This window comes from Talpa occidentalis, unplaced genomic scaffold, assembly GCF_014898055.3.
Source record: "Talpa occidentalis isolate TD23 unplaced genomic scaffold, MPIMG_talOcc4v2.1 talOcc4.16, whole genome shotgun sequence".
Taxonomy (NCBI): domain Eukaryota; kingdom Metazoa; phylum Chordata; class Mammalia; order Eulipotyphla; family Talpidae; genus Talpa; species Talpa occidentalis.
The window spans coordinates 22,038,548-22,052,590 of NW_023601653.1; the positions used below are offsets into that span (position 1 = coordinate 22,038,548).

The window sequence follows — 14,043 nt, forward strand, 5'->3', positions numbered from 1 at the left end:
TCTGCTTTGAAATGGATAGATTGGAATCTCTGTACCTGAAATCTAAGCTTATCTTCTCTTTAAACACAGAGGTCTTAGGTAATTTTGTTTGACTCTAGAAGATCAATGGTTTAATAGTTGGATTGTCTTTCAAATTTATTTTCTATCGGTTTGCAATATTTAGCATTTAATTTCTGCTCCTGTGGTCAGGAGAAATCTTGTCTGCTTAAAGCTAAATTTGGGACTTTTAATATTCAAAGAAAGGACAGAATTATAGTCAAGTAATATTCATAAAAACTGATAACTACATATTATCCTGCACTTCTTAATAGCTATAGAACGAAGCATGTCAATTTTACCTTGAAGAAAAAGGTGTTCTTCCTTCCTTGATGGGATCAACCCCTTAGATACTTTATCTCCTGCTCACTTTATCTCCTGCTCCTTGACTTTTTTTTTTTTTAAGATTTATTTATGTATACAAGAGCTGTGCTGAAGGCCAGAGATGCACCTGCTCCTTGACTTTTTAAAGCATTGGTTAATGTAGGAGTTAATGTCCAGACACCAAGGAAGGCACTTCCTATGGATTCTCCTATAATCCTCACAACCTGGAGGTAATCATTTTTACCCCTATTGTATTGGTTAGGAGATTGAAGCCTAATGATCATAAGTTAACCACCCCCTAACGTGGAAATGGGAAGTGAAGTCTCTGGAGCGCAAGAGCGCAGTTCATAATTTATGAGGTCTTATTTTTTAAGATGTAAATGCAACTGCAATTTACAAATTATCATCATAACCTCTTGAACTTTATTTCCTCAATAGTAGTCACTTTGTCTTATGGTTAGGAAGTGCTCTTACTATAGAAGTTCAACTGGTACTACTTCATTAGAATCATCACAAGGTATAACTATGAAATAGACAAATGTTTTTAATCTCTTCTGTTTGAGACACAGATCATCTAACTTTATTTAGGTATTCTTCACTGACAAAAAGTGACCCAGAAAAGATTTGTGCAGTGTCATCATATTTTTTTTTTTAAATCGTTGAGTTATTAAGAAAAAACACACTGGATACCTTTGAATTCTAAAGGTAACTGTCCTTTAGTTAGATTTTTAGTCACTATTGACAGGAAATGACTTGTAAGGAGGAAAAAAAAAGCTTTCTCCTGTGGGTTTTTTTTTTTTTTTTTTGGTTTTTTTTTTTTGAGAACTGAGCAACGAACATTACATTTCGCTGTTGTATGCACGTGAACTGTGATATTTAAATAGAAACCTAGAGTTGATTTTTTTTTTCCTTCTACAGCAGTGATTCTTAAACTTCTTGGGTCAGATGACATTCTGAAAACTGTGGACTCATACTAGAAAGGTTCACATATGTGCAACATTTAATGCACAATGTCAAGGGAATTTTGAGTTACTATTGCATTTTTTAAAAACTGAGGTAACATTGGTTTTTAACACTGTAACGATAGGATTCAGAGGTATAAGATCACATCTCTTCAGACACATGTCACTACAGCACATCCACCACCAAAGAACCCAGACACCAAGGACTTGGGAGATAACAATGGAGACAAGGTAATATCTCACTGAGGGTGTCCAGGCAGGCACCAATTCCAGGAGACTTAGAGATCGCAATGGCATTTGAATCCTGAGACCCAAAGGTTCTAGATCAGTGGTCTAGAGAAGGGAGTTCAGTGTTCTGAGTTCTTTTTCTTCCTAGTCCAAATTCCTGCAGCCTGTGGTTTGCAGCCAGTGTCTTTTTGGCTTGCAAAGACTTCTTGGCTGAGTTTTCCAGCATTTCCGCCTGCTTGTTCCCTTACACATTTTTTTCTTTTCAGTGTCACTGAGTATGGTCAGTCTTTAAGACATCCAAAAGTGATAGCAAATGGGGTTCATCATCAGGTGACTTGTGTTACATATATTTACAGTTTTGTACATTTTTTTAAAAAGATTTATTTATTTATTTATACAAGCACTGGGTACAGTCAGAAGCATGGGAGGGTAAGAGAATTCACCAGAGTCAGTGCGGAGAGCAGAGCAGGCAGACTGATGAAGTACACTGCTGAGGGGAGCAGCGGGTGGCAGGAGAGGTCTGCGCGCCATGTGGGACCCTCACCCAGTGGCCGGGGAGCAGCCGGGGATCGAACCGGCGCTGCAGAGGCTGCAAGCAGCTTCGCAACCCAGCGCTCAACCGCTGCGCCACCAGGGGAGGCCCAGTTTTGTACATTTTATGATCTGACATAGTATTGACATCCTCATACTCCAAACCACTGAGCTCATTGGAATAATTTGGCCTTTGGTAAAAATTTCCATTAATTAGGTTCTATTCTACTTTTTTTTAACCCTGAATATATTTTACTAAAATTGATTGGTTTTTCAACTTCTTGTAGCCTTGGTTACTTGTCCATTTAACCCTACCAACAGGATACATCCTTGGAATCCAAACCATGTTTCTGCCTTTTCAGCTTCCACTCTCTGTATAAATATTTAACACAAAGAAGTCACTTTGCTCTAGTGACTTCTAAACTCTTTGTCTGTTCCTCTTTGCTGTAATCACCCTTCCAGCTAATCTTCTTGAATTTACCATTATGTCCCCACTTCGCTTAAACACATTCAGTGAAGCACCACTGCTTTCATGAGCAATTTCGGGAAGCCTGAATTTTTAGTCATTATCTAGTTCACTCTCTTCATTTTTCAGAGAAGGAACAGAAGTTCCACAGAGGTGAAGAGGTGCCTGTAGAAGAAGTGACTGTGTGGGGTTCTGATGGCAGCACTGGTCCCACTGGACTTGACTGCCTCTTACTGAATCACCGTAGCCCTCTAATGTGGCTTTCTTCTTGTTTCTTACCTCTTACTTGCAAGAACTAGATTTATCTGTCCCTGGTCTCTCAAACACGCCATGTGTGTCATCTCTGCTCATGAACCCTTCTAGAATATCCTAGTTCCTTGCAATTAATAGTAACAGAAATCACTCTGTGGCTCCATACCATGCTTAAACATTAAGTATTTTAAACATGTTGCTGGATCCTGTTCAGCCCTGATAAATCCACTAGCTAGCTTCCATTGTGGCTTACATTTTACACCTGTGGAACTTGAGGCTGCAGCTGATTAAGTAACTCACCCAAGATCTCTGTGTTAGTATTTGGCAGGGCCTGGACTCACTTGAGCAATCTGTTCCCAAAACCTGCGCGGTGATTCCTACACCAAATGTAACTGCCCTAAGGAATAGCTTCTAAGTTCCAGGCCAAAGACTTCCTCTACTCTGTCAGACTTTGCATAGCGGTGCATGTACAGCAGAAAAGCCAAATTCTTCACAAGGTAATCTGTGCTTTCTGATTACTACTGAACATACTATAAATGCTTGGAAAGTAATAACTTATCAAACCATAAAAACCTACAACTTGACTTCCTAACTTCTCTTCCAAATGAAATTGGAAAAGAACCCCAGTGCAAGATAAGAAAGTAATAAAGGGGAGACTGCTCTGCAGATAACTTCTGAGACCAGCACACACAGCCAGGGTTTGCATCTTCTGGCAAGGATTCCTGAGGCCTAGAGATACCAGCGGACCTCTCTTACGATAGACTTCACATACCTATGTGTAAATATAAATATGTATATATGTGTACATATAGAAAACCATAAGATTGTGGTAGAGACTGTCTCTGAGAAGAATGTAAGTTACAAAACACTTTTCAAAAATACCTCTTAAAATAACCTTTCAGGCCTATCAGAAGCTAAGTGTCAGGAAATCAACTTAATGCAACAATAACTATATACACCCTCTAGGTGGTAAGTTGTGAAGATTTTAGTCTGTTGGTCAGAGAACTTAGAAGGTTTCTTTGAATAAGTTTCTTACTGAGATAGAGTTGACGTGTAACATTAACTTCAGGTGCTCAGTGTAACGATTTGATCTGTGCATATATTGTAAAATTCTCACAATAAATCTAGGTAACCAGTTAAGTCCAGTAACTATGAATCAATAAAGTAGAATTGGCTGCTATTTACCTTACACTTTCTCTGCTCTCTGGATATATACTCAGCTCCTCAATTTCTGAGTATTTTGGTTAATTACTATATTTTGATAATGCAGATTGTGTTTGAGGAGGGGCCAAAATGTCAAGCATCTTGTGATCAGAACACCTGCCATTTCTTGCCATGTTTCTTCACCTGCAGTGGGTTTAATTTACATAGTTGGTTCCTAACAAACTCGAATGTTGTTGCTCCATTTCAGATGCCAGATTTTATACCAACAACAGAATCAGCGCAGTGCCTTTGCCACTAAGCCTTCCATAAAACAACCAGGTTATTTGTTTTTCAAAGATGGTGGTAACCATCCAAAAGACAATTGCAGGAGGGCAGTGGGAAGATTGACAAACAGGAAGGAAAGTGTAAAAAGAAGGAGCATGAGCCTTAAATTAAAATTTTTAATTGTCACCTTTTGCGGCAATTATTCGGGAGGTTTCTGTTTTCTTGGGGGTGGCATGAGGGATGATGGTGAACCTCACAAATGGAAAACCCTCAAGACAAGTGTCCAGAGACTAGAAGAAGTGTGGTGGAGCTAAGAGGCATGGGAGGCGCAGACGTCAGAAACGTTTAGTGCAGACTTTATACCTAGTAGCTGTCAGACATTAATCATGTTATTTGACTTCTTTGAACCTTGGATATGATCATGTAACACAAGCCCTTAGTGGGCACAGTGCCTGGCACATAGTAAATATTCAATAAATGTTTAAGCTTAGGCTAAGATGAGTATGAGGTCACAGCACTGGAGTAGAAGGGCAGCGAGCATGACGGGATCAGTTCTGACCTTGCTCCCCTTTGACTACTAAGACCTTTGTGTGGATTCTTTTCTCACCAAATTATCCTCACATTCTAGAAGCTATTTCAAGGCTAAGAAGAAACATGTGGATTGTGTTGGGGACATTAGGCAGAGTTGATATGGTCTAGCAAACATACACAAACCCCCAGGTTAATCAAGGGCCTCCCTGGTGGCGCAAAGTGTTAAGCACAGCATTGTGAAGCTGTCTGCAATCTCTACAGCATGAGTTCGATCCCGGCCAGCCCCGGAAGCTACCCACATGGTGCAGCAGACCTCTTTTGCCCTGCCCGCTGCTCCCCTCAGCAGTATATTTCAGTAGATCTGCCTGCTCTGTTCCCCATTCCTTATCTCGTGAATCTTCTACCCACCACCACCCCCCCACCTCTGGCCTGTCCCCCTGTTCTGGTATGAATAAATAAATCCTTTTAAAAGAAAAGTTTTTGAGATAAGTTAAAGGAAAAAATAAGCCTGCAAACAAGAAACTACATTTTCACACTGCATATTGTTTTTTAGACCCAGTGGACTAAATCAGTTGTTGGTTATGTTATTCAGCTAGAAACATTAACAGTGCCAGAGGGTAGGATGACAGAGCTGGTGCGATGTGCAGGAAAGGAAATAACTGAACCTGGAACTCTGGAACTCACCAGGATCTATGCCTTGCAAGTCAGCGGAGCATCTGAATCATTTGTGATGTGTTTGACACATTCACTTATCTCAGTTCTTAAATGAAATGGGTACTTTTATTTCCCTTTAACAGAGGAGGGAAGCCAAAATACAGAATTTAAATTTGTTCCAAATTGGGTATTTGTTCAACTTAAAGACTGATGGAAATGTTTTACACTTTTTTTTTAACCATCCTTCAAAGAATTGTAGCTTAACTTTTCAAGGATCTTAAATGCTCAGCCCTAGCTAAGTGGATTAAGTTATATTACAGTAATAAATCTCTGAGTTTAAGTTGTAAAGCATTTGCACCTCATAAGTAGTGGTGTTCTTTCCAAATCTCACTGACATTTATTCTAGGATCAACATAGAATAGCAGTTCTCAACCTTCAGCACACATTGGAATCACCTGGAAGACTTGTTCAAGCAATAGGTCTGTTGTAGCCCAAGAAATGCATTTCTAGCAAGAGGTTCCCTGGTGAGGCATACACGTCATTTTGACAACTGCTGATGAGAAAATAATTTTGTATTACTATTTATATGGAGGAATGAATAGGAAAATAGTCTTGAAAGTGAATTCTAAAGCCTCAGGTGGAAATGGAAATTGAGGTTATGTTTCCAAAACTGAGTAGTTTATACTTAACCAACCATAACTGAGTTTGTGGTCAGTCCAAAATATTTGTATTGTCCATTTAATTTTGGAGAGTGATTTTGATTATAAGAGAAATCAAGAGTGAAAAATCACTGCATAGAAATACTGAAATTTGATGGTAGCTTTAAAAAAAAAAAAAATACTGATTGACATGTATGGAGCTTCTCATAATTTTTTTCCTTCCTTTTTTGGTTTTTGTAGGTGGCAAATCTTCCAAAGGACTATATGATATCCCTCAAATATGTCCCCGGGATGGAGGTATTGGTATGTAAGCTGTACATTTCTGAGTTTCATTTTAGTAACTGATAAAAGCTTTGGGGCCATTTGTACTGGGATAGGAAATTATCTGCCACTTCAGGGTGTGCTTATTTATCAGCATTTGGGGAAGGTAGATCGCTTTGAAAATTGACTTGGATAGTTTTTTTTTCCCTCACACAAATGCCAAATTTCAATATTTGCAGCTGGTGAACAGTTCAGCACACATGTCAAGTGTCCTCCCCAAGAAAATAAGATCATCCTCCTTAGAACTAGCAGCAAACTTCTTTTCTTTTAGCCCCTTACAAAAAATACTTGAGTGTAAAATTATGTAAATTTGTTTCATGTGGGAAAAGGTGATATGTCTCTTTCCTATTTAATTTGCAAGCATAAAATGTTTTACTTCTAAATTTATTAGCAATGCTATAGATTCTTAGAACCTTACAGTAGAAATATGTGGTTATGAGTAGACCCTCTAAGGGCTTTCCTTTTACTACAAACTATGCCTCTGAACATACTGTTTTTATTTTGCCTGTTTACATATTTTATATTGGTGTCACTATGTTTCACATAACACTTTGCCACTTGTTTATATTTTGCAATAGGCCTTGGACACATGCGTTGTAGCATATTCATCATTTTAACTACTTGCTGTATTGTTGTCCTTGAAACCGTTGGGATTACTCTCTGCAAGTCTCATGTTTCTGTAATTTACCAAATGCTCATTACATATCCAACTTGTACAAATTGTTTTAGGCTTTGAATAATTTCTGTGGATTAAGCAATCAAAATTATCACCAGTTGAAGCTTGCTATAGCTCAGTGTTTATGCTTCAGTCTGTCAAAGGCTACTGACAGTGTTATTTCAAGAGAATTTCAAAGGCGTATTTCTTTTCATTAGTGAAAGAAGCATTTTAGCATGGACTATCGAAAGTTCCTTAAACTCCTTGGAACATGTCTCTTCATGTTAAACCAGTTATCCTCAAGCCTCGGTCAGTGTCCTATTGAATTAGGGGGTAAGAAATAGGATCGTTAAAGTTTAGGCAGCAAGATAATTCATCTGATCACTCAATCAGGAAGTATTTGTTTAGGAAAAACTTCGGAGCCAGCATTTTACCAGACACTTTTAGAAACAAACACATTCAAATTAACCTTACCTTCAAAAACTTTAATAATAACTGGGGGAATAGTCTGGTGTTTCTAAAATATTTTTTTCATGTGTAACTCCTTGGATGATTAGGAAAGCCCTGTGAAGAGGCAGGTTAACTCTTATGATTCCTACTTTACAAATGACACTGCAGTTTACAACCCAGAAGTATTTTGCCCAAGGTGATACTAGGAAGTGAGTATCTAGATAACTACAGTAGCAGGGAAAGCTTTCTAAGTCTTCTAAGTGAAAGCATCTAAGTAATGAAGAAAGATCCTGAGTGTAGATGCTTTTAGGCCTAGGATTGCCAAAATTTAATCAAAGAAATCATGCTGCTCTTTGAAAAACAAGTGCTAAACTTAAAATAACAATAGGTTATTTGTGCTCCTAGAATCAGATTTTGCTCTGTCATAGATTTTAGTATCGTGGTGATAGCAAGAGCCAAACTTTGAAAACTGAGGCTGATTCATGGCCATATTTTTTTATTGTTTCTGTAATTGAGAAAAGTCCACTATTATTTGGTCTTGGCTCCCTGTCCTGGCACAACTGGACAAACTCTGTTCTTGGCTACTACACTTGGCAGAAAAACAAGTCTGTGTAGAGGGCTTTGGGCAGAAACAGGGGGTGTCGAATGCTTTGTTTTACCTTCATTTTGAATGGTAGCTTCTGCCAAAACCTGAGGAGTTTCCCAGTGGAGAGGCTCCTGATTATTTGTCAGTGGTCAAAGCCCCAGCTGCCTTATCTTTTGTCTTTAAACAATAGAGGGTGGAGTGGGAGTCAGGGTGGGTACCAGAAGATTCTCTGGGGCCAAAGCCATAAAATTGTGCTTGTGGCACTGGGCAGAAGAAAGTTCTTGAATAGAACACACTTCATTATTTTATTTTTACTTTTTTGTTTTGTCTTATAAAGCCGCTAAATACTCCCGAAAAGCGGAGGCTACTCTTCTAAGGGCAGTCTTCCAGAACTACCTTGCAGATTCCTTTTCACAAATAGCAGGGTGTGGCCAACCAGTTAGTATTTAAATTCAAGGATAATTACCCATTCTATTCTAAACTCTCTGAGGCTGTAATATTGCCAGACGGTTAGGATTTCCTTTAATGTTCTAACCTTAAAAATGCCTAAACATTTATGATCCTTTCCATTTACTGGTAATCTTACTGTAAAAGAACAAAAAATTGAGTTGATTTGTGTTACACATTGATATCTATATAAACTATATAAATGATGAGTTACTCGTGTTTGAGTAAAAAATTCGTTAGTTTTTAATTAAAGTATAACTATTGAGATATATATATATATATATCAGTTTCCTTCCAGCTTTTTATTTGGAAATAATTGCAAATATGCAGCACAGTTGTAAGAATATTCAAAGAACACCTGCTTACCCTTTAATTCGGATTAATCTATTTTTAACATTCTTGCTTCAATTGCTTGACTGAGTGCTTGCTTTCTATGCATGCTTGTGTGTTACTATTTTCCTAAACCTATTAAGTTGTATAAATCATGGCTGTTTACCCCTAAATACTTCAGTGTGTATTTCCTAAGTAAAGGATTTTCTCTTACATAACTTCTGTATGGTTGCCAGCCCCTATAAACTTAGCAGTATCTAAATACTTCAGTCTACAGGGCTGATTTCAATTTCATCTATTTTTTTTTTTTTTGGCCTTTTCCCCTTGTACAAGATTCAACTTAGGTGCTCTGTTTGCCTTTTGATATCTTGTGCTGTAGGCAGAGTAAGTGGCTGATCCCAGATGTCTCTAATATCTATAACATGATATAGACCATGAGTTAATCCTACTGTGAATGTGTCACCTTACAGGGCAAAAGGGACTGTGCAGGGCCTCCCTGGTGGCTCAGGGGTTAAAGATAGCACTATCAAGCCATCAGCATGAGTTCAATCCCCAGCCTGTCAGGGAGCTTACTAAACCACATGGCGCTGGAGACCTCTCCTGCCTCTCCCTGCTGCTCCGCTCAGCAGTGCATTTCGGTAGATCTACCTATTCTGCTCCCCATGCTCTCTAGTGAATCCTCTCCCCCCACCTCCACACCTCTGGCTTACACCCCAGTTCTTGTATGCATAAATAAATAAATAAATCTTTTTTAAAAAAAGGGGACTGTGCAGGTGTCAGTGAAATAAGGGTTTTGAGATGGGGCAATTATATAAAAGAGGTAAGATTGTCAGAATCAGAGTGATTTCCTTATAGGGCAACCTGGCTGCTTAACTCCACTCTCAGTTCCTAGCAATCCTCCCTCCGGTGGTGCCATTCTGGGATTTGTAGTCCTTGGTGTCTTGGATATCTTTGATTGGGGTAGGGGTGGGCCTCATAAAACTGATTCATGGAGTCCATTCAGGACATCATTTCCCCCCAGCAGTTTCAAGATATATATTACTGGCTTTGAAGATGGAGGAAGGGGTTACAAACCAGTGCAGACAATCTCTGAAAACTAGAAAAGAAACTGCTAGAAGAACCAAAATCCAAGGGTCATCTTGATTTTTGCCTATTAATAGCTCTTTTGGATTTCTGACATCAAGCACTGTAAAATGATAAATTTATGCTCTTTTAAATCCACTAAGCTTATGGAAACGAATTCATCACAATTTGCTTTAAGAGTTCCTCAACCTTTCTTTGCCTTTATGACATTAAAAATATGAAGTAATAAAGTGGTCTTCCCTTTAAGAAAAAGTTTCTCTTTGAAACATTTGACTGGTATTTCTTGATTATATTCAGATGATGCATTCCAAGCTGTGATGCCACATCCTGAGGACACATCACCCCTTTTCTCAGGAGAGGCACAGTGTCCATGCTCCCCTCAAGGAGCTGTCTAGATGAGCCCTTGGTTAAGCTGTGCAGCTCCTTCTGTATATTTACTCATCAGCAACTAATCGGGAATCTCTGGGGAGAAACTTTAAAAGACCATTTTAACACCACCTCATCAAAATTCCTCCAGTTGATTTAATAGCCATTGCTGATTCATAACAAGAATGATTCTTTACTGGCATGTTTGTTTTTAATTAAACAATTTTTTAAAAACAGGGTTACGCAGGGGGTGGTTCTCTACAGTGGGCCTCCAGTCACCCTCTTCCACAGCATCCTTCCGTGCGAGAGTTCCATTCTCGGCTAGTCCTCCACCTTTGTCCCACCCTGCATCCCACCTCCCTTGTCACCCAGGCTTTATCAGTTGAGGTTTTGACTCTTCTTGAGTAGACATTGATTAAAACAAAACCCAAGTACAGCCTATCATGCATACTCTTATACTTACTCATATACCTTGAATGGCTGCCTGTCCCTCTTATGAAACAAGAAAAGGATCTCCTTAAGTCTGTCAAGACTGGGGACCTGGTGCTTTTCCTTGTTGTTTTTCAGTCCTTCATCCTCCATGTGCCCTGCTGTCATTGTTCTTTGCACATGGCTTCCTTGGGAATGCTAGTCTGGCCCTTTGGGTAACTCCTGACTCTTCAGTTTCAGTTTTCACCCTTTTCAGGAAATTTCTCTCTCCTCCTTGACAAAACTAGCTCTTCCTATTAGCTCTTTTCATAGAACTCAGAGGAGCAGTTTTCCATGTATTTTGTGGAATTATTTCACTGATCACCTAGTAACCAGTAAACTTAGTGAGGACAAGAGTTGTATATTGTTGTGTTCTCATATCCTCAGTACCTAATGGATGATAGACACTGAAAAATTACGTGCTGCAAGAGGGTAAGGAAAGAAGGAGAAAATATCTCTGCATGTGATCACTTGTCATTGCCCTGAGGCACAACTTTGATCTGAATAGAGCCCATGGGGTTGTTATGAAGAGGTGATACCTGGAACTCATCACACACTATCTGCACCTCCCCTACTGCTGTCTTCTTTTTGATAGGTGTTCATTTAATTTTTAAAAACCTCAGGTATAGGAATAGTTTTAGTAATTTTACTTTTGGGTAATGACTTTTGAGTAATCCTGGTCCCTTGAGTCTTCTGGTACACTTTCTTAAGAGTCATTTCCATATTCAAGGACTTTCTCATTGTTCCAGATGACTGAGCACCAAATTCCTGCATCTGATGTTCTTGACTCTTATAATCTTGCCCCACCTTAACCATCTTGTCTTAATAACCTATTATTTCCCACACAAACTTGCCACCCTCGCCACAAGCTTCTTTGCCTAGAATCACTGCTTTTTCTCAGCTCCAAGCCACTGACAGCTGCTTCCCTTGGACAGGGATGCATTTTCCTCCCATTCTTTCCATTTCACTCATCCAAGTTCTACCCACAAAATGATGCAGTCCCTTGGGGGTAAAAGCATCTTAGTATTTATCACCCTCCAGGTCAGTTTAAGTCACTACTTTCTCATAATGCCATGTCACACTGTTTTAGACCCAACCCTAACTTCCCAGTAGGGGAATTTTTCAGTAGAATTTGCCCTACTTTGTACTGAGCATTTTGCTTGGTGCTGAAGACACAGTAGTTAATATATTGACATGTTACCTGCTCTGTGGACCTTCCCTTTGAGTTTATTCTCTGAATGTCTATAGAATTTGTACAAGGTTATTGATTTTTGGATACCTGATCACATATTGCTTACATACATACATAATTGTTTAACATGATATGTGTTATGTATTTGTCTAGGTATTGTGAGAAGTAAAGATATGAAAAACCCATTTTATAGTGTACATAAAATTGTCAGATCATCAGTATTACTTTGTTTTCTTTATACTGGACTTTAAATACCAGGCATCAAATCTTTCCCTCCTTTTCTCTTCATTGGGCCTGAGGAGCAGTGTGGCCATCCAGCTGTGAGACCACCTGGGGAACCCAGCAGAAAAATACTTCAGCTATTTGTGCTTTGACTGTCCTCGCTGATCAAGTGGTTGAGAGTCTTGGTTTCTAAGGCCTGTTTTAAATTTGTGCGGCCTTGGACTAACCACATCACTGCTTGAGGCCTTGTTTTTCCCAATCCCATAGTTCCTAGGTAATTATGGGATTGAACCAGATAGTTTTTTTAGTATTGCTTCTCGAGCTAAACTATTGAGACCAATGGCGTAGCTCTAGATGCTTCTGATTGCTCAGCCAGGAGGTAGATGCTAAAAGCACAGGAGGAAAGAAAGGAAGGCTTTGTGCCCTGGGCATTCATACCTCCAATTCTGGCAAGGCTGAGGTTTGACACACATTAAAGAAAACAAAACAAAAACAATCAAACTGGGCGGTATTGCTGGTAATTAGATTAGTTGGATTAGAAGACAGGGTAAATACTACTTGTGAATATTCCTCAGAAGCCTCATAGTTTATGAGCCAGGCCTTTTCTCCCTCAGAATCACTAATGGATATTCTGCCCCAGCAGTTTTGTAGAGAATTCTCTCACCGTGTAGATGCTGACCATAGGCCTCCAAGGGCGCACACAAGCATCTCTGCGCACAGCTTCCAAATTCAAAGTCGTGCCAAATGCATCCATGAATAAATGTTCAGTGTTTGTCCATTTCAGCTACTAATTCCATAAAGCTATGGAGACTCTGCATGTAAGGCAGATACAACATAAGATAACAAATTGTTTCAACTAATAAACCAGAAGAGTTTCTTGAATGAAAAGTGGGTGGGGAGGAGGCAGTAGGCTACATGTAGCAAGCCCCCAGGATGCTTTGAAGCACACAATTTATTTCAGCCAGTGTCTGAAATTTACCAGTTCTGTGACTGCAGAGAGGTTATATCACACATCTTGGGAAACTCATATCGCATCTGTTTTAAAATTGTGTTGTCTTAGAGGGTGCATGGTTATTTTTATTGTTGGTCTTCAGTAGTAGTTATATCCTTATGTTTAGAATGCTTAAAATTGTTTTAGTTTTGGTATCTTTAATTGTATCATTAAACTATTAATTTGATGCTGATGACATATTAAGTCTCTAAGAAGAAAGTTCAGGTTTTAAACAAATCTTAAGTAACTGGCATGTTTGTAGGTCAAGGATACTGATTTAATATCATTCATCAGTTAGCATTCTAGAATGACACATGCTATAAATATATAGAACACATGTTGTTCCAAGTAATAATTAACTGTAATAATTAACACAAAAAATGTAATCCAGAAGCTGCCTTGAAAGAAGGTAATAAATTGAAAGCATGGAGTTAAGGAAAGTCCAGGCAAGTTTTCCCTTTCAAAGAAAGTCTTTCTTTTTCTGTGCGTGGGCAAATAAAATTCTTATACAATGAAATTATATACTCCAGGTTTCTAAAAGACACTCTTTTTTGACATCCTACAACACTGTGTCAACATTCCTAATATTTTACATTCTTTGTTTAGCAAAACAGCATTATTTATAGCTTACTTTCTTCTAGTAAGTCTTATGAGTTAATATTTACATCAATCTGAGTTTAAAATGGTCTCTAAAAGATATGAAATAGTGACAATAATGCCTGTTACAGAGAGAAGGGGAAAAACTCACATTTTTGAATTTCATAACCGTTCATCATCCCTTTCCTAATCATAACCTTGGAAGAGTTGAAAAGCAGAAAGACCTATCATTTCACAAATGAAATATTTACTTCACTGTGTTTT

The 14,043-nt window shown here is 38.7% G+C and overlaps 1 protein-coding gene across 2 annotated transcripts in view; it reads left to right on the forward strand.

Moving 5' to 3' along the window:
- The window catches only part of KITLG (KIT ligand), a 70,773-nt gene that overhangs the window by 40,870 nt on the left and 15,860 nt on the right, over positions 1-14,043 (forward strand). For both annotated transcript variants that reach the window (XM_037513901.2, XM_037513900.2), the window contains exon 3: positions 6,312-6,374. In XM_037513901.2, coding sequence (XP_037369798.1) covers positions 6,312-6,374 — 63 coding nt within the window. The remainder of the gene's footprint in view (positions 1-6,311; positions 6,375-14,043) is intronic.